Source organism: Haliaeetus leucocephalus, unplaced genomic scaffold (genome assembly GCF_000737465.1).
Source record: "Haliaeetus leucocephalus isolate CR32 unplaced genomic scaffold, Haliaeetus_leucocephalus-4.0 Scaffold204, whole genome shotgun sequence".
NCBI lineage: Eukaryota > Metazoa > Chordata > Aves > Accipitriformes > Accipitridae > Haliaeetus > Haliaeetus leucocephalus.
In genome coordinates this window covers 503,215-524,531 of record NW_010972640.1, presented here as the reverse complement: position 1 = coordinate 524,531, position 21,317 = coordinate 503,215, and the positions used below count along the sequence as shown (strand labels likewise).

The following is a 21,317-nucleotide window of genomic DNA, read 5'->3' as shown; positions in this document are numbered from 1 at the left end:
ACAGTCAGTGCCTTGGGGTGGAAGGAAATTCAAGTGTTTTTGTTGAAAATGAGTTCATGTGTAGCTGCATGAACTTCACAAAGTTTTAACAAAAACATTCCTTGTAGTGGAAAATAATTTTGGAGTTGTTTTTTTGTTTGTTGGGTTTTGGGTTGGTTTTTTTTTTGCTTGCTTGCTTACTTTAGAACTACAGCTTCCCATAGGAGTTCTGATGCCTTGAATACCTTCATTACATAGTGATTAAGAGTTAGGAGATGTGGTAAGTGTTTATAATAAAGTGAAATGTTACTGCATGAGAAACATGTAAATAAAAAAATGGTATTTGGGGAAAAGAGACACATCCCCATGGAAGGCTTGTTAGCTTACAGATAAGGCTGAAACATATATTGCTTTGAATCGGCATACTCTGTATGAAAGAGTAGAAAATTAACCATTGGACCTTGATTAGGTTAAAAGGTCTTGCTCTAAGCACATGGGGGAACAACTAAAACAAGTGTAGTTTTCCTTATCTGCTTGGAGATGTATAAATGGGCATTTAAAAATCTGTCTTGAGAGGTCTCTATCATTTGTGTAAGGTGACAGGTATAAATCTTTTCCTTGCAGGCACTGCTTGTGTGCTGAGAGTAGCGATATTTTAGTATTGTGTTTTGGGGTAAAGTGCATCTTACCTGTCTATGTTAAAAAGTAACAGCACAATGGCTGTTCGGCTTAGTGGAAGAATTAAAGCAGTACAGCAGAGGGCAGTGCACATCCACGATACGTTCTGAGTCTGAAATTGTTTTCATCTGCTACCTGTGCTCTGTTACATACCGAGAGAGGTTTTTTGAGCTAACAAGAGAAATTCTTATGTTCCAAATACAACAAAGGCTTGCTACAAAGGCTTGTTTTTTGCTACTGAGTATCCCTGAGAGTTAAGTTGGAAAAAGCTAACTTCATTCTTCTCTTGGAGAAGGGAAGCTGTAAGTACCTTTCTTCAAAACTGCGTGACTATATACGCATCCTTTCTTGATGATATTTATTTAATGAATTGAAGCTTTCCAATAGGGTAAAGAATGCTGAGTACCAGCTGTGGGTTCACATACTTTCCTTGGATTTATATGGCAATATACATCATTCCCTTTTTTTGACTCTATCTTTCAGTTTGGTGGATGTAGCCACATCTGTGTTGGACTCCTTCCAATAGAACTGTTGCATCATCATCTAACATACAGATGTCTATGCTTATAATAAATTCAGTATAATTTAGATATTAAGCAGTAGATACCAAAGTTCATAAAAACAAATTCTTTCCTACTTAATGTTAGAAATGTTTTGGGTTGGTTTTTTTTGCACTATACGATGAGAGTGTCTGCTATCTGGGTGAAATAACTTCTGCTGTCTTTCATGACTGTTTTATGCTTGTGCTAGAAATAGGGTGACACTTTTTTTAAGTAGTCTTAAATAAGATATCTAGATTTTCAGATTTTTAAATGCTGTACCATTCTTCAAGGGCAGGTGTAGAAATTTGTTTGGAAAGAGATACAGGGAATCTTCAGTCAAAACATCCTCATCTATAAGTAATGTTAAAAATTACAAGAATACTTCAATCAGTTTCACAAATGTGCCTTAGCTTATAACCTGAAGGTCACATTATATAATCTATTACATAACAGCAATATTTATTTTCTCTGAGAACCTTCAACTTCCTACTTATCCCGGAGATGAAATATGTTACCAATTGCTGTATGTTTTAATTTTTTGTTTCCAAATCTATAACAGCAGATATTACTGTGACTTGTAAATAGCAAGGCACTGTTTTGCAGCTGAATACCCAGCTTTAGGTAACATCAGTGCCATATTGTAGGATTACAGACTGATTTATATTTTAATGCCAGCATCTGACTTACCAGCTAATGTGCTTTCTGTTGCCTTGGAAGGAAGAGCTGGATGGTTGTGAAGCTGGATTGAGATATGTGAGATGTAGCATGTTCAGTTAACTTCCATGTAATATGCGTTACACTAGTATGTTTCAATTATGTTATGCCTTGCCTTGAAAACACTTTCCTCTGCATTTGTTCCACTCTGGTTTTGATTGCAGAGTTGGGATCTAGCTACTGATATAACATCCAGATATGGATGTCTTCATGTTTGCTAAGCCTTTTAAAGTCTTAGGACAGTCAGTACAGCCATCGTTAGAGCTTAGATAGACCAGTGAAGTCTCCTGTCCCATTTGAGATATCACAGTAACTTCAACTTGCTTTAGACAGACAAAGGTTTCACAAAGGTCCTGTCATATTTGCAGGCTATGTGTAGATATTTTAGGATATCCTGAGACATTCAAATGGCATTCTTGAGTAGCACTGCATGTGTGTGTCTGACCAACTAACTCTCATCCTAGTGACTGGTCAGCTTAATCTTTCAATAATCTTTAGGGACCTACATGTAAATTCAAGTTCCCATTATAGGTTCTCTAAATACAGGTGCTTTGATCTGAACTCTACAGCTGAACTTGCTCTGTAGCAGTAGAGCATGTTGCGACATGGATAAAATTAGGTTATTAATATCTGAGGGCATGTCAAAGTCTGAGGGCTCATAACTTGAAAACCACGTTTGCTTTTAGCATTATGTGTAGATAGGTGAAAGAACAGGACTGTCTTCTCATTTAATGCTTAGAGGTAGAGCTGTGGTCTGTCTTCAGTGTGAAGTGCACCAATTGACATCTGATTTATTCTTCAGTCTGTTAGAAAGGGTTGCCAGGTAAGATGGCAAGGATCTGAACAGTTCCATATGTGAGGTGGCACCATGTGTTTGTACTTTTAGTGCTTTTCAGTTAAAACCATCTATCCCAAAGCAGGTTTGAAGATGACAAAAATGGAAAAACTATAGGATTCAAACCTTCCTTCTATATCATTCTTAGATAAGTACATTAATAAATACATTTATTAATGTTGCAAACTACTACAGTATGTGAAATGCAGTGGGATTTTTAAATATGTTTTTAATGTTACTGGTCTTGATAGAGGAACATGCTTTTTGTTAAAAAAAAAAAAAAAAAAAGAAAAAGCTAACACATACTGTAATCCTTTAGATTTCTCTCTGCAACTCCTATTTGTGATGCCTACCAAAAAGAATATAAACTTCTAGCTGTTGGTCTGCTAAAAAATTTTCTTATAGGTATCTTGAACAATACTTCTCATTTAACAATTCATATCTGACATCTTTTTTTTCCTTACAATATGTCTGCATGGAGTGTATTTTGAGAGCGGACAGCTTGATGTGTGAGGGGGGAAAAATTACAATCCTTAGCACAAGCTGGGCCCTTATCCATTCTATGGATAGTGATGATAAACTTTGCCTCCAGCTGTTGCTGCATACTGAGTTTAAAAACTGTATTCTGAGCAAGTCCTTAACAACTCATCCTACTTTCTTCCATTTTTGTGTAGTCTTAGAAAAGTTATAACACGTAGCTGATGAAAATTTTGGCAATAAATTAGGCACAGTGTTCTGTTAGCAAAGGAGAAATTTTGATGGTAACATCAGAATTTGCTGGGAAAGCCAGGAAACCATTCCATCCACTCATTTTCATCATAGGAATTTTTATCCTATTGCTTCAAATTTAAAATAGGAATTCAGTTAACATAGTCACTAAATTGTACTTTTTCTATACGAGTCAGGTTAAAATAATAATGGCAGTTGCAGTTTACAGAAAATACATTGAAATCCAGAGCTTGTTTGTTCCCCGCCCCCCTTCTCAAAAGTGGGAACAGGTAAGTTAAAAATAATTTGTAAGGCTTTCTTACCTGTTAAAGACAATTGCCACCAGACTTCCTTTATTTTAGTAATTGCATCTAATTTGCTTTGCGTTCTGCATTTTAAGGATTTCAGAGTTCTGTGCAGGTTTTCAGTAGTCTTTCCTAACAGTCCTATGGTGAAATAAAACAGTTTCTGTGCTGCTATATGGGAACTTTCTCCTGTACTAAAATCTAGGCATTAGCAGTAAAAGCGGTGGACAAATCAGTCTCTCTGGCTGCAGTCAGATGTTATTGGCTATTGCAAGCACAAGATATCAATTATTAGTCTCCACAAGCCCATGCTTCGCTTAATCAAAGATCACTTCACTCTCAAGGCTGAAAGGAACTTAGGTGGACTTTCAAATCCCTCATGCCCTGACTGCTAGTCAGGGAAACTTTCCACGTTTGATGGCATTTCCTTGAATTCTCCAAGGGCCTGTCCTCTTTATTCCATGTGTTTAGAAAACCAGGTATTCAGTAGAAAAATGTAGTCAACCTCATAAAATGAAAAAAAAAAAAAAGCTTAAAAGTAGACAACAGTATCAGCTTTTGGGTTTTGAAGTAAATAATTTTGTGTGTTTATGCTGCATTATTGCCTATTCTTGGAAACATCTCATTCTCTTCCAGTCAGTGTCGCAGATGGAGTGACACACTTCACTCGTAGGAGAGAAGTAATGATATGTTTGATACAAACCAGCAGTTTAACAAAACTTGATAGTAAATGTGACAGTGGTTTAATAAGATTTGATGGCAAGGTACACTTGAGTATTTACTGTATAGAGGACATGGTCAGACACAACTGTGAGGGAGACCCTCCCGTTGAGTCACAAGGTTCAGAATGGATCCCCTCGTGTTCTAAAGTCCCTCTCAGAGAGGTGTCTAGGGGCGACTGGATCCAGTCCTAGTCCCAGACTTGGTCAGCAGTTTATGTCTAAAGGATTACATATGTGCAATCAATCCTTTATATCACTTAGCTGAGATTTCAAAGATTAGCATGCTATTAATCACTTGCTGAGAATCTGTTGCAGCAAGGAATCTCTCAACCTCGAGGAGTAACCTTGAGAGGCATCTCTACTCAGGGGGAGATCCTGGCGTGCAGCCCGCTGCCGTGCAGGAGAGCTCAGTGGGCACGGGGCTGTCCTCTATTTATGGAGTAAGTTAATTGACTCATAGTCATATTTGTATACCGACTACAGATGTTAGCTTTTTCCCAAATTTGGCTTGAGTTGGACATTGACCAACACTGTGGTTAGGTGGGCACATTGTTCAAATTAGCCCTTGGCTATCGTGTTGTTACCCGTCTCCCCCAAATCCACTTTGAGCTGGATGCAGCCATCACGACCAGACGCATCCGTTACAGCTGCCACTGGTGGTTATCACTTGAGCAGGGTTACTGGAAACACAGGTCAGGTTGCGGGGGTAGGGGGCATGGGGAGCACACCGCCACAGTCAGTAAATGCCTTATGTCTTGCTTTTTCTATAGTAAAATAGCTTAAATGGGGAGTGGAGAGTGATTATTAGGGCACTGTTTTTTAAGGTGAGAAGTGCTATTCAAAGTCTTTCCAGCAGGGATTTTTCTTGCTTCCTGAAAGAATGCTAATACCATCTTTTAGACTTTGAGGAGTGAGCCACTTTCAACATCAGAAATGTTTGTCCAAAGCTGTGGATCTTGAACTATACATAGGAGCCTACATATAGTCCTGCTCCTAGCCTCAAAACAGAGTAGAAAGTTCATACATACTTGTCTGTGGTCTTGAGGTATTTCCTGAATTGTTATGTTTTGTTTTCTCAGATACCTAAAATCCCCTATTTTTATAAGGAACTCAGATTTCTAGATAGATCTCTGAAGGTTTCAGTGTCTAAATATTAGAAATCCAAGGCCTTTATATCTAGCCCTACAAGAATGTAAGAGGCTCAGAGGATTAAATGTGTTTCACCTGTTGTCTTAAGTAACTTCTCTTTTAGTATAAAACATGACTCAAACAAAAAAACCCTCACCCATATGATTTAGCAGTTATTCAGGAACAGTAATAAACCAAAACTGGAAGTCCAGGTTTGTCTTTTAATTATTAGACATGCTTATAAATTAGAGCCCTTTAAATTAAGATCTAATAAATCTGAAGAAGATGGGTTAGAAGCTGAGGTAAAAACATGATGGTTTAAGAGATCAAAGTGTATATGTTATGGCACTGACACTGTATGTTGAAGGAAGGAAACGTAATTGTTTTATAAAACATGGAAGTTCAAAGCCTTTAGAAAAAGTAGTGTTACACAAAGTTCACAAGCAGTCTAATTTACTGGGAGGATAGATGATAACTATATAAGTACTATGCTATGGGTATGAATTTTTACCCGTAGTGAGGGTGACGGAGCATGGGCACAGGTTACCCAGAGAAATCGTGGAGTCTCCATGCTTGGAGATACTCATAAACTGTCTGGACATGGTCCTAGGCAAGGCAGCTGGCCCTACTCGACCAGGAGCTTGGACCAGATGTCTTCCAGAGGTCCCTTCCAACCTCAGCTTTTCTGTGATTCTGTGAAATAAAGGTTTAAAAGAGTCATCTTCTAAATTTGGTTGAGAAGGTATGTTTCTTACCAACCAAACTACATAACTTTCAGGAATTTTCAAATACAAACTGCACAAATTGTGTGATGCTCCAGAACTAAAAAACTCACTCAACACCTGCCCAAATAAGATGCTGATTCTCCTGTTGACTGTTTTTCAGCTGTGATTACTAGACAAGGTTATTTTTTAATTATTGTCATACCTGAGGCTGACAGATTTCCAATGAGTAGTGTTTTGAGGAGCTGTGCTCTTGAAGAAAAAAATGCATTTAAGCTGACAAAAAAAAAAAATTCATGAGCTGGTACTGGCAGTTTCTGCCTCCATCCTTACAGATGTGTATCAGGAGTGATGGCTATGTTAGGAGACAATATGCTATTCACAGTGAAAGTCAATTCCTACAGAATAAAAATTCTTACTAAATATATTTTCTGTCCTCTTAAAATTACATCTTCAGTACAGTGATTTCTAGAACAAAGTGATATTTTTTTGTTTGAAGTTCATATACTCTACGACAGTTGCTTTATATAGAGCTGGGGTGTTAGGTTCCTATCTTTATCCTGCTCTCTCTGCTACTATTCAGTATTTTCTGGCACTGCACCTTGTCAAATAGGTACCAGAAACTTTCTCCAGTCTTGTTCTTGTAATAGAGCTTATACTGAGTGGTAGTCTAATCATCACATTCATTAATGTCTGAAAGTGGGATGTTCAGTGCTATAACCCGACTTTTACTTGGGATGATCACTTGAGATACTTGCAACATTTTATCTTAGTATTAAAAGATTTCATATCATTTGTTGTTAAACTTGATAAATTTATTATTTATTAACATGTATAATTTTCAGTATTAAATATACAACCAATTTTAATTTGTCCAAAGCAGGCTCGTTCTTTGCTTGTTACAGTTGTAGTTAAGTCCTTGGGGAGAACATAAGTCAGGCTTCTTTGTAGAAAGCTCTAAAACTGCACTGCCTCCCTCAAGCTGGCTGGTCAGTCTTCACTGGTGTAGCGGCTTCAGGCAAGCACCAAGGGGAGCCTTCTGTCCGTATTCTGTAATATGGTATGCTGGTTCTTGGATCTTGGAGGAACTGCACAAATGAAAATTAGTTAAGTCTGTGTTTAGTACATGAATTTGAAAAATATTAAATATATTTAATGTATTTAAATGAAAGCTTTTGACATACTTTTTAAGTCAGCCTAAAAATCTGCTGGATTTTGAAGTACAGCTAGGGAAGCTAGAATGTTAATGCAGGATGGCCTCATCTTATACTTTTTGATACTTCAGTCCTGAAAATGCATAAGTACTTGATATCTAATTAATTTATATGAACGTCAGCTATTAAAATGGTTTTGAATGCTTTAGATGCATCTTTGTTACCAATTTAAATTAATAATTGTTGCCTCTTATTCCCTATCTCCAGAGCAAACTAAAAAAAAATTTAATTACTGCCACAAGAGTTACTGTTTTATTCAAAATGTTGTCTCTTGACTTTTGAAGGTGACAGGTTTGAATAAGTGAACAGAACACAGAACCCCCAAAACTTTTTAATTAAACATTTTTTGTAACTTAATGGTGGAAGGGTGTGTGTATATATCACTTCAAAAAGTTAGTGTACAAAAATGAGCTCTAAAAGTAAGTCTTGTAGCAACTTGAAAAAAACTATTGAAGGAAGGGAGGGTTTTTGTAGCACAATTAGGTATGCAAAATGTAATGGTTGTGGCATTTATCAACTAGCAAATACTTTGCCTGCTTATTAAGCTTCTTTGTGATCTCCCTTAGAAAATTGACTGTGATGGAATTTGTTTCTTGGGTTGAAGAAGAGTGCTTATGACAGATCTCAGGCAGCATTTTCTGATGATAAAACACTATTATTCAATGAAATGGCCAAAGAGGGGTGACTAACTGAAAAATACTGACTGTTCCATTTTTTTCAAGAGTGCTGAGCACCTAAGCTTATGAAAATATTGAGATGAATATGGATGCTGCAGGTTAAAATAGCCCTTAGCAAAGAGATCTCTGTCCATAATGCTGTTCAGTTCTATAATTCTGAAGCAAGACTCTGTATGTTCTGTCCTATCTGTGGCTGTCTTGGTGATAATCATACTAATAATTTTTTACCTTCTTGTTTACAAGATCTTCCATCTTGTATCTGCATTTCATTCTCTTCTATAAATTAGTCATGTAAGACTTAAATTTATTAATGTCACTGAGTAGCTTTGCTTTGAATGCAGAACTTAATTTACCTAACGGCTCAGACACCCATCACCTTTTTGTACTTTGTAATTTATTTCCTGATTACTTATTACTGCAGAGTTCAGGAAGATGGCTTCTCTCTGTCCTAAGGAAATCACTTAACAGATTTCACTTATGTTTTTTCTTTTAAATTTTTTATATAAATGTTTCTTGGCATATCTGCATTCTTACCATCTTTTTGTAACGCAGCTCTGTTATGGCCCAAGTCATTGTTTAAAATACATATTTTAAACTGAAAATTTATTTGAAGAACACTTTAAAAAACTTTTTTTTGCTTTATATGGTCAATGTTTTCCACTTAAGTGAGTCAAGAATGTTCCTAGAAACTGGCTTCCTAAGAATTATGGATTGTACGATTTTGATTTCTGTTGACAACATTTTTGTTTTGTGTATTATATAATATTTAATCTTCAGATTATCTAAATGTTTTAGTAGGTTTTTTAAAGTTGCTGGTGTTGCAGTTGCAATAGGTGGCAAAATAAACATCTCGTGTATGGTTCAGTACTATTGAGAGAATACAGTGAATATTCCCTAACAAAAGTCTGAGCAATATTGTAAACAGCATGGCTGCACGCAAGCTCTTGATAGGAAGGGAAGTTGCCTTATGCATTTAAAGCAAGAGATGTATATAAGTTTTTGTGAAGTTAATACTGCAGAAACATTTTAAATGTAGTCAGTTGATCTGAGAAGGGAAAGGTAGTGATCAAGTGATGTAACTCTTGTATTTTAGTGCTGAAAAAGTGTAAGACAGACTTAGGCACATTTGAAATACAGTTTCAGATTTGGAATTGTAGTGATGTTTCTTTAATGTCTTTGAAAATAGTTGATAAATTTTAACCTTACTCAAAGAACTAAAAGAATTTTGAAACAGCTTTGAAATCTTTGGTATTTGGTGGCTTCAAAAGGTCATTCTTAGGATCATGAGTCTTAACTTTCCCCTTGGTAAATTTAACATACAACTAAAATAATGCGTTTCATGCCACAGCAACCAAATGGGATACTAAAAGCAATGCGATGGGTGTATTAATATTTTAATTTGTTAACATTCTAAAGAAGGCACAAAGAATTATGGTATCTATTATATAACTGTGCATTAAATATCTACTGACCAGTTTCAACATTGATTCAGTCTTTGTGAATGTACTTCATGTGTTTAAAAAAAAAAAAAGGGGGGCAGAAAAACTTATCTTGTTAGTTAGTACTCTTAATGAATTTGAAATCAGCTTTACTTTTTTTAAACCCATAATTTCAAATTGGCAGCTGAAGATATAAAATATACAGTTATAAGCTTTATAGAAAACAGTGAATTGTATTTTTTTGAGCTGCTTAGCATCTACTAGAGATTGCACTTAAAGATTTTTTTTTTTTTTTTTTCCCCAAGTTTTGCATCAGTATTTGTTACTATGTGAAGTGTTTGCCTTTCCTCCTTCTACAGGTAAACTATTTCACATTGACTTTGGTTATATTTTGGGTCGGGACCCTAAGCCTCTACCTCCCCCAATGAAGCTGAATAAGGAAATGGTGGAAGGTATGGGAGGCACACAGAGTGAACAGTACCAGGAGTTCCGTAAGCAGTGCTACACAGCCTTTCTCCATCTCCGCAGGTAACAATACTATTTTAATGCTAAAAATTTATTAGAGCCACTGTAAAGTGGGAGACAAGAGGAGTAAACGAATCAGAGAAAGTATTTACGTTGAAAAATCAAAACTTTGAAGTCTGAACGCAGACACAAGAATTTTTACAAAACAAAGGAATGAAAACATCACAGCATTGGTGTAATGTGGAGCTTGAATGTAATTGTCCTTCAAGTTAAGACCTCCAATTTTGCTTGTTTAATAACCTAATAGCTTTTTTCCATAACTCCTGTGAGTTATTAAATTATATCTTGCTTTTTGGATATGTTTTTGTCCTTAAGCAACTTTCTCTCTGATTATTGATGATCAAGTAACTGTCCTTTTAACTCTGAGTCATTACTCATTTGCTGTTCTCCTCCTCTGGTTTAGATTAGTGGTGATCAAATTCTTTGGCTTCAAGATGGCACATAAATAACTTTAGTTGGGTTTGGGTCCTGCAGGACAAAAATTATCTACCTGTAGTGACAGTTGAGTATGTTAGCAGTTTCTGTAGATACCCAGAACTGTGACAGCTAAAACCTCTTTAGACTGTATTTATTTATGGACCAACAGATCTCTCCTTTAAACTTGGAATCAGCTTCATTCTTTTGCAGCAACTGTATTACTTACCATCAACTTTCTGAGCCAGGTAGCTCAGCTTTGTTCTGTTTGAACAGAACACAGGTAAGCACTCTTGGTCTGTCCAGTGATTTCATTTAGTACATCTTCAGTGGAGATGAAATTATTTCACTTTAATATCAAGATCACGTAATGCAAACCTCCAAATATGTGGAAAAAAATTAGTAATATGAAAAGCCTATGTGAAAAGTACATATAGTATGACGAGTAGGCAGTCAGTGATACGAAACAAAAATGCAGCATGTAGTTTTCCACTTCTTAAAAGGAGAAAGAGTAAGGAGTTGGTTTATGAACTGACATTATTAATAGGTTACAAGCAATTCAGCTGCATGAAAAAAGAGTGGCATGTTATTAGCAAACAATATTCTGACTTCAGAGAACAATCTGAAAGGCTAATGTATATTCCATGTTCTAAATTTTGTTTAAAACTGTTTCATAATACTGTATTTCTTATTTGTGAAATACTTGAGTTGTTTTTATTGTTTAAACCTAGCTGTTTCAATGGAAAGGTTTGTTGTGTCAGTGAAGGATTATCCATTGCATTAATTTATGTAATGATTTGCTACAAAGATCATCATTAAGTGGAGTATAGCAGTAATTTGGGTATAAAACTAAACTGTAAATCAAGATGGTTTCATTTTTAATGTCTGGGATTGTAGTAATTATAGCCTCTCCAATATTTGTTCAGTTTAATTGGAAAGTATTTTTAAATTGTTCTGGATAAATATCTTTAAGGCTTTCAACAAAGATAGATAGCGTAGGATAATATTAGTATTACTATAACTATTACTTTAAGCAGCTAGAACTAAAAACGATTAAGATTACTTGCTTATTGAAAAAAGAATAATTAGAGGTGGAATGGCTTCATTCTAACAGTTCTGCATGTTGACACAAACCCGTTCTCAGATACTTCTGGCTAAGTAGCGGGAAATCATAACCTCTGATTGCTAAGACAAAATTCAAACTCTGCTTGTCATCTCTGTGAATTTGTGTTTTATTCTTTCTTCTTTATTTCCCTGGGGTATAGACAGTTCTCTACATCTTTAAAGTGCTATATCTCAGTGTTTCAGGATTCCTGGTTCTGTTGGTGTTGCAGAGTGAAAACAAATAAAAACAATTTAAAACTTATAAGTGGGAAAGATAGTGTTGTTCATTGTTTTAGGTTGGGAGTAGTTTGGCATATGATCAGTAGTGTGCATTTTTTTTGTTGGTTTTGTGTGGGTTTTTTTCAGGGGGTGAGGGAGATGTTTCCATTTTTGAACAACAGTAATCAGTCGTGTGTGTTTGTCAGCAGTGCTGTAATGAAAGAGCAGCCTCTGTGTTCTGAATGTGTTGCAGGGCAGATTGCGGCTGGCAGCAGAACTTGCATCCTCACTTGGGCTGTAGCAGCCTTTTTCATTATACACGTTGAGCCTATTTAAGATGTTCAAGTCCTGTTACGTGTCAGCATTTCCTTCCTCTGAGAATTCCCAGTTTACGCATCCTCAGCAGGATCCAGCAGAGAAGAATCCATCTGCAGCGTTTGAGAGCTTTTTCCAGGGGGACGTTCTAGATTGTGTTGTTTCTTCCCAAATAAGGGTTTCCCCCCTGTGTTAGTCATGTGAGAAGTTTGATGCTCAGTTTAAGTGCTTGGGCATAGGTAAGGACAAAGGATTAGTAGGTAACTAGGGATAGAAGCTGTAGTTTGGGCTGAGATTTGCTCTGTATGGATGGGGAATCCAGCTGGGTGGACCAGAGTGTTTTCCCCAGTCTGGTCTCAATGGTATAAGGGACAGAGGAGGCTGTATAGATCTCAATGAAAACACTATAGGCAACAAATGGATAGCTGTGATGGCCCTTGGGAAGTGCTGATGCTTTGGAAAGGTTGTAGCTAGGCAGTGCAGGGTCTAGATATTTTTCTAAAAGCTGGGGGTAGATGGTGAAGAGGGAGGAGCAAAGGTGAAACTGGATGGGATCAGGTCAGTTTTGTTTGAGTCTGGACCGTGAGGAAATACTTTTGGAAGAATAAAGGCCATAGTTTATTATAGCTGACTGGGACATGATAGTGGTTGGGGAGGACACATAGCCTTGTGAAGAGGAAAAAATGAGTCCTGGGGGGTCCCAAATTACACTGCAGAAAAGGCGACTGCATTTTAAACTTTGGAATTTTTGAGTTAGACCAGGTAAACAGGGCTTTAGTTTGGGACTGCAGATAACTGTATACTTTCCCATCCTGTCTTTGTAGTAGAAGTTCGTGGCTTCGAATTTGATAGACTACTGCAATGTCAACAGCCTAAGTATTTGGTTGGTTGAAGACATCTATATGCAAAGGTTCCCTTAAATGTTGAAAAAATGCATAAAGGAGTGCTTAGGATCAAGCATGTATTTGATGAGATATTAAGCACTTAAAACCAAAAGCTGCTGTTCTCAGAAAAGATGGCTGTGAAAATTTTAACTTTTGTTATGTGGCTTTTTTGGTATATATGAGGCCTCTCCTATGTAGGAGTAGAGTTATTTTGTTTGATTTCTTAAATTTTTACAGAACCTTCTTCTTTTAGCACTTTATGTTCAGACTGTAAGCTTAATCAACCTCCAGTGTAGCTAAGTGCTCATTTCTTTCGTAAATTAATTTGTACTGAGCTTTGAGGAAAACAAAGAATGCGTTTACATGAGAGGGATTTAAGGTCAGGTTTAGGTACTTAATTGAAGCTGAGCTGCTAGTTCATTCTGACTGTGGATGGAGGTCAGCTGTTCCAGAGGCCTTTAATGTAGATGTCAAAGACGAGTGATATGACTTGCCTGACAAAGGTGTTTGGTTTTTACAGGTCAGATTCTTAACTTGGGTGTTCCAGCAAAATGTCTAGTCTTAGGATAAATTTGGGCTGTCAGTTGACCAGTTGTGATTATCTTAGTATATTTGCCAAGGATGTTGCCTATGGGAGGGATGACAGCCAGCTGTCTAAAGTAGGAAGCTCTTAACTCTCTTGTCAAGTCCCACTTTTTTAATAAATTTTCTAAAAATCTGTGAAACATGACAGGGATCCTAGAGGCAACTAACAAATTCACTTAAGATCTTTTTCACCCTTAGACCACCATCTAGTTGATTACCGAGTTAAAGAAATGTTGGGGTGAGGGTCAGAGGAGAGACCTGCAGATAGCATAGTGAGCAGCTGTTTTCCTAATTTTTGTCTCTTCCCACTCCATACTACCCCCAAACTTACCTTCTCTTGAATTTTTTTTTTTAATGAGGTTCTTCAGTTAATCTTATGCTTCCAGTGCTTTTACTCTAAGCACCAAGAACCAAAAGACTTCATTGTGTGGAACAGAACCAGCTTTTAACTGGCCTCTAGCAATGAAGCCTAGACCTTTGAAATCTCTTTTACAAACATCTATCTCTTAAATAACCCCAGTGACCTGTGCTGCTCATAAGCTCTTATTCTCTGCATGGTTCAAGAGCAAAAGGGACTCAGACTCTGGACTCCTGGGTCAGTTCAAAGGGAGAACTACCAATGACCTAGGAAGAGACTTGAGAGAACATAGCTGTAAGATTTATGCATGTTCAAAGTGAGATTTGCTTGTTTCAGGCAAGTAGAAAAAATTTTCATTACAACCTATGGTGTCTGTTCCTGGCACCGAAGCAACTTGACTGCCAGATTTCTTAACCAGATCTGAAAAAAAATGGTAGTCTAACCTTTCTTTTAATCTGTGATAAAAGTAATTTTCCTGATTCCAGTCCCTTGCCCCTGGGAAAGTGAAGCAGAACAGCTGAAACAAGACACTGAAGATTTCTGCCCAAACAGTTTATATTAAATGTTTGTGTTTATAAAGAGTTAAAACTTATATTGGAGTGTGTTAGGTAGTGCTAGTCCCAGATAGTAATGAAGTGTCAAGAGTTTTTGATGGAATTATGCTTTCTAGAGAGATTTTGTTGTTGGTGTTGAGCAGTATTTACTTTGTAAAATACAGCTATGAAGCAGTCCTTTTGTGTAGTTAAAATACTTTGTACTCCTTGCAATTGTCAGCTTATTCAGCAGCTTGCTAATAAACAAGTTTTGCTGCTAAGAATTCATTTTCTATTGTCTGTGAAGCTCCTAGCGTTCTAGCAATATTTCAGATTTTGAAGTCAGTTACCTACTTTGTCTCTGAAAGGGGATTAGATCTCTTTACAGAGGAAGGGAAGTTTCAGTTTATGTTGAACAGCTTGAAAATTATCCTTTCAAAAAGCAACTTACAGCTAATTTCCTGCAAGGGCAAAATGATGTTCTCTCAAAGATTCGCGAGTACTTCCGATATCACGTTAAGACTGAAAACTATACTCTGTCTTGTCTTTTTTAATGGTTATAAATTACATTTTACTTCGTAAGTGTGGCATGCCTACCAATGTTATTGCAGCTTAACTGAGCAACTGCAGACTTGGATCTGGTAAAATCACTTATATTCAACTTGTTATGGCAAAAGCCCTTGAAGCAACTTGAAAAATCATTTCTTGTAATTGTGAAGACTTCAGCTGTTTGAATGCTAATTTATATAATACTGCTGTATCACTGATATCCTTTTTAATAAAAAATAACCTTTGAATCAATATACGAGCATATGTTTGTCCTACTAGAGGTAGAAAATGGCATTAAATCTTTCAATATATGAATTCACAGTTTATATTTGATGTGTTTCTGAATAAATGTTCTGACATTTTTTAGAAAATTATAATAAAACCAGAGCAGTCTGTTCAGTTTTGGCAGTTTGAGATGGTTTGAGGGTTAAACTTTCACTGCTAATATCAGGTACCTTATGTTTTTAACATAAATATGTTCAACTAAAGTGTTATGGATGCACCTCCTCTGAAGCATTACCAATTCACATTAAGATGATGATGTGTTCTTAAATGAAGTTGTTTGCAAAATGTCTTTTGTACAGTTTACAAAGTGTTTTACCTAATTTGCTCTTCTGCTTAGGTATTCCAACTTGATCTTGAACTTATTTTCCCTCATGGTGGATGCCAACATTCCAGATATTGCTCTCGAACCTGATAAGACTGTAAAAAAGGTAACCGGAAAGCTTTCCTTGTCTTGCAGTGACCCAAGTCATGATCATGTCATGAAATTTTCAGTCACTTGTGGTGACTTATTTGTAACTGACCTGAAAATACTTGATCCTGTTTTATAAGTTTTGAGCAATTTCTAGAATAATTGAAGTTAAAGATAGGAGAATATACTTTTGAGATCACTTAGCACATGTGCCCATAAATACAGAATTGCTCTTTATCATCCATGCGGTAGTGCAGAGTCTGCTTTAGCGCTCTGTTCCAAGTGGTATTTTAGCATTCTGCTAAGAACAGTGATCCTACCTTATGAAACTTTTGATAAGTGAAGCAATCAACACTGACTATATCACGAAAGATTGTTCCATCTAGTCTAGAATCCTGTAAGTCATAGATGGTTTTATAAAACCAGTCTGCTGAAGATTTAAAACCAGTAGACTAGTATGTCTTCATCACCAAGAATTTTGTTTGTTGTGAAAACAAACTCGTGTCTCATAATTCTAATTCTGTCACTTTGCACCAACCTGAATCATTCTTCTCCATTTGATGTTTCAACAACAGTTGAGATTAAAAAATACTGGATAAATGTTCATCTTGATTTCATTACACTTATATTTTAGGCAAATGTTGTTTTTTTTATAACCTGATTTATAGTGAAAGGCTATGTGTTTTAATTCCACGAAAGACTTTGTGGAGCCTGTGTATCCAATGGAAATCAGTTCAGTGTAATTTTTATTCAAGCAGTGGATTTTCTCTAAAATAGGCTGTTCTTCAGTGTTTTCAATAAGCTATGAAAGCAAAGATTCAGAATCTTTAATATTTCATGTTCTAATACAGTTCCCTTAAAGGAAACTAAATTCTTATTCCAACCAAATTTTTCCTTTTGCCTGCAAGAATTTGAGCATTTCTGTTCAGAGTTTCTTGGTTTCAAATTAATACAAAAAGTTCATGTAGCTATTCAGTTTCATTTCCAGGAAGACTGAGCTAGCCAGAAGTGCTGTACTTTGTGGTAAAGATGACAGCCCTCCCTCCACTTGATACTTTTCCTGAGAAACTCACAGCTAATTCTTTTTCCATATCAATATTTGAACGTTACCTCTGTCCATAAACGCCCTGCAAAGATTGAGTAAGTTACTCACATGGAACATGGGAGAGAGAGGCTTCAAGTAGAAAACCGAAATGGTTCAATACCTACCAATTTCTGGGAGTAACTACATTTTCCTGGAGAGACCTTCTTTTGAAAGAAGAGACCTTCCTAACAGTGTACTTGCAACGCATGCCTATGAATTTCATCTTTATAAAGACAACATGTTTGTTTCAGGCTACCTATTGGAAAAATGGGGAGAAATAATTTTTTTTTTTAATTTCCATGATACAGTAAGGAAGGGAAACCCTTCTAGATTGCAAAGTCTATGAATAGATGCACAATAAATCCTGGGAGAAGTTAAAGTATGCATCTACAGGTAGTGCAGGGGCTAATTTTGGAAAGTTTGTCATTGACTGCAACAGTCATCAAAAGGTCAAACTGGTGGTTTCATTGAATTCCAGAAGTGCTGGTTCTTTCATGTTTGCAGCAGTAAGTTTGAGACTTGCTGCGTATTTTAATCTTACTCACCTCTGTCCAGAGTTCACTGTTACTTGACGTAATTATGTTCGTTCTTGCCTTGGATGCTCTTTCGTGAGCTCTGACATTTATTAATCAGAGTCTCCTAGTGTTCACTGCCAATTAATGTGCAAGATCCTTGTTTCTTATTAGTATCTTGGCATTGTATTTTATGTTGGTAAACCCTGTAGAAGTGCTGTCCAAGGGTATATTGCTTTCTGTAGTTAATGATAATAGGATGTCAGATTCTGTAAAATATTTGTAAAGGATTGTTTTAATGTAGCAACATTTGAGTATTTCAGACACTTCTAAAACTCTTAGTCTATATAAATTTGCTATATAATTTTCTTTAAGTAACAAATTGAGATACAGAATTGAAAGCCAACAAGTCTTTTCTACAGCTGCTAAGTATGTTACAGTTAACTGATGTACAGTAGTTAAAAATCAAGATTATGTAAAGTATGATTGTATTGTATCTGATTGGAGATCATGAAGGAAGCAAAATCTAAAATGATGTTCTAATAGCTATGAATTAGATCAATGTGGTTACTTCTAAATTCCCTTACAAAGTATAAATAATAGCGCATTCTTTGCATGAAAAGAACATAAGCTTAGTTGTTATATGACAGACCACTATTAGGTCAAAAGCCGCAATTAGTTATTGGGATACTGACTCTGACAATGCTGCAGCTTGGTGAACTGTGACTTTTACCCTCATGGTAGGTTCAAGTCTGTCTATTCACAGAGGCTTTAAAATGTGAAAAGAGCTAGAACTGAACCAGTAAGACAAGTATTACTGATAAGGAAAGCAAATCACTTTCACATTTTCAAATGTTTTGAGAGGAAAAGGTTTCACTTTCCCAAGTTCTTTAAGTTCATTTACAGTGTGCTTGTTCCTTTAAAAAACAAAACAAAACCCACACAGTAAGATATTATCAGAAAGATAACCAGATTGTTTAGCTTGTTCATAAATGTTTTATTTGTAATTCATAGACTTTTCAGCCCTCCCACAAGTATTATTATTTTATATAAACTCTCATTTTTTTTCTGATAGCTCAGCTGTTTTTAACTGCTATTAACTGTTCAGGTTTGGTCCTCATAGTTCAAAAATTATCCTTTGAATATACTCCTGGAATTTGTGCAAAAATAATACATCATAATGGGCTCCCTAAAGAGTAGGTGAACAGAGGACCCTTCCATAAAGCTGCTGTTGATGTTATGATCTACTGAATGCATACAACTATGTTCAAAGCTCCTATGACAGTAGTTTTCTCTAGTTCTCAATTTTGGTTTTACTTTTTGCTTTAAAAAAAACAGTTAGCAAATCAGCTGTAAAAGGGCTAGTATCAGAATCATCTTAACCCGTTATAGAATGGTGAATAGGTCATTGTTTGTTTTTTTTAAATAATGTGTTAGAAAACTTGTTTTGGATATTAAATACCCATTAGCCTGTCTCAAATCAGTTATGAGCTTTGTTAGTACTAATAAAAAAAAAACAACAAGGTGTCTTGCATCTCTTGGGCTGAGTGGCAAGTCTGTGCAGTCATTTAACAAGATAATACTGTACCTTGTTGTAGGAAAATTGAATAAATGCTTTCAGCATCTCAATTGATTTTTATTTTTTTTCTTAAAGCTTTAAACAAAAAATCCATATATATTTCAACAGATTCAAATTAGCTAAAGATCCATTTTGGACTGAACTGCAAAATTAAATTACCTTTGTGTGAATCAAGTCAATAGCCATTTCAACCATGATACCACTTTCATGGAAGATGAAGGTGGAGATTTACAAATGTTTCCGTATCTAAGAAGGTATCCTGCTTAACAGCGTAGCTGGAAGTTCATAGCCAGCATTTTCGTTATTGGTGCTGTAGTAATACTCATTCTCTGTTTTGTAGAGCCTGCAGTTTTGCTTTAGGGAGCTGGTGAGCTGGTGAGGCTCTGGTCTCACAGGCAGCTGGAGTCAAGTCACTGAGGTAACTAGATAGGTTACCTTTTTCTAAATTCGGTGATAAATCAGAAAACTAGTTTATGAATAAACTACATGGAAAATTATATAGTATGGAAAAAAGGAGTTCTTGTTTTTAAACAAAGGAACGTTTACTGAAGGGAGTATTATACTTCAATTAGTTTAGAGAACAATTTGTTTGGTATAGAGATCTTTGATATTGGAATTTTTCAGTAGGTGCAGCTATACTGCTGTTACCAAGTAGGCATGAATTACTCTAAAGATTATTTCTAAAGGAAAATTTTTCTGTAATGGTCACAGTTTTGATTCCTCAAAGTGAAAGCATTGTGATGTTAGATGGTAGCCTAAGTTCCAGTCTAGCCTTTAGCTTCACAAAGTGAAATAATGCGTCATCCTCGCTTCCGATAGGGAGGGAGGTGATTTATGTTGCAGAACATACCTGCCCACTGGTGAAAAACACAGTAAGATGTGAAGACATGCTTGTGAGTAAAGCTGCCTTTGGAAATATTTTTGGTGTTCCCCTTTTCTAAACTTTAAGAGAAAGTAATCTACTGAGTTTTTACAGCCAGAATGAAGGTTTAATTTTTGTAATCATATACATATTCTATATAAAAATAAAATTTCCATATACCATATGATAATGACAGCTAGAATAAAATAGAGTGAAGAATACTACTGTCATTTTGTATGGCTTGATTTCTTGTCTGTCTTTTGTCACTTCCTGTGACACATATGTGTATCATAACAGGATGCTCACTAGTTAGGAAAGATGGTTGGAAGTCAGCAATCTTTGGACTTTATGTTCAGACAAATAAGGAAACAAAGTAAGATCATGAAAGAAACTATAATGTGGGGCGTTGTCTTCAGTGAGGCACTGTATGATTTGAATTGTGATTTTTTTTTTTTTTAAGAATTTCAGACTGGTATGCTAAATGACACTTTTTAGAAAAATCTGAGTGTAGAAGGCACTCTTAAGGAATATTATTACTAACTTGAAGAACGAAAGAGAAGGCAGGATCTTTGTAGTTGGCGACTGTTTTTGCCAAAATACCATCTACCTTCCAGTAACAACCTGGCATCCCAAGGAGCTAACTGGCAGAATGTAATTGTATAATCAAGCTTAAAATCTGACTGAATGCATATTGTCCAGGTGTCATTTCTGTCCAATAGTTGTGAAAAGTCTTGGGAGAAATATGTATCAAGTGAAGGCAAAATTGGAACAGCAGCTTGTCATGTACAACTGTAAAATAAGTACAGATTAAACCTGTTTTACGTGGTTTATGGCACACGATGGTGTAAGTAGACCTGGGTGCTCTGTTCCTGTCATCTGTAAAGGTACTTTCACATTCTTCTTGTTCAAAAGAAAGTAAGCTCTACACAAACTGATTTTTCTTACCGAGAATGACTACAATTTTGGATATTTTCTCCCTGTTACTTTGAAAAGAACCAGAAGCTCCCATTGACTTCAACTAGAGATGTGGATTTAGAGCATACCAAAATTTGACAATAACTTCTTACTTGCTTTTCATAACATTTGTTTTCAGAAATTAAATCAGTGCTGACCTTAATGATGCATTCTTACACCTAAAATTGGACTGAAAATGAGTAAGTCAGCATTGGCCTGAAAACAAAAAAAAGCTCTGTTTTTGAAGTTTCACAACTATTCTTTAAGAGTGTATGGAAAAATGTTTTTTTAACCAACTATCTACTTTCAGTGCGTATACCCAATATCACTGGATAAATTGGCTAGTACCTTTCAATTGTAAGAAAAGCTTCTTTTAGTGACTTACTTCCCTCACTCCAGTTTTGATCACTACTTTTCCTCATAGAAAAACCCAGAAGACAGCGATTACCAGCTATGCAAAATTGTCCCCATCCTCAAAACCAT

General features: G+C 36.0%; 1 protein-coding gene across 7 annotated transcripts in view; it reads left to right on the top strand.

Moving 5' to 3' along the window:
* The window catches only part of PIK3C3 (phosphatidylinositol 3-kinase, catalytic subunit type 3), an 81,079-nt gene that overhangs the window by 41,243 nt on the left and 18,519 nt on the right, over window positions 1-21,317 (top strand). For 6 of the 7 annotated variants that reach the window (XM_010566083.1, XM_010566085.1, XM_010566082.1 and 3 more), the window contains 2 exons: window positions 10,023-10,191; window positions 15,772-15,862. In XM_010566083.1, the coding sequence (XP_010564385.1) occupies window positions 10,023-10,191; window positions 15,772-15,862 (260 nt within the window). Of the gene's footprint in view, window positions 1-10,022; window positions 10,192-15,771; window positions 15,863-21,317 lie in introns of those variants that run through there. The other variant, XM_010566086.1, reaches the window with a different exon arrangement.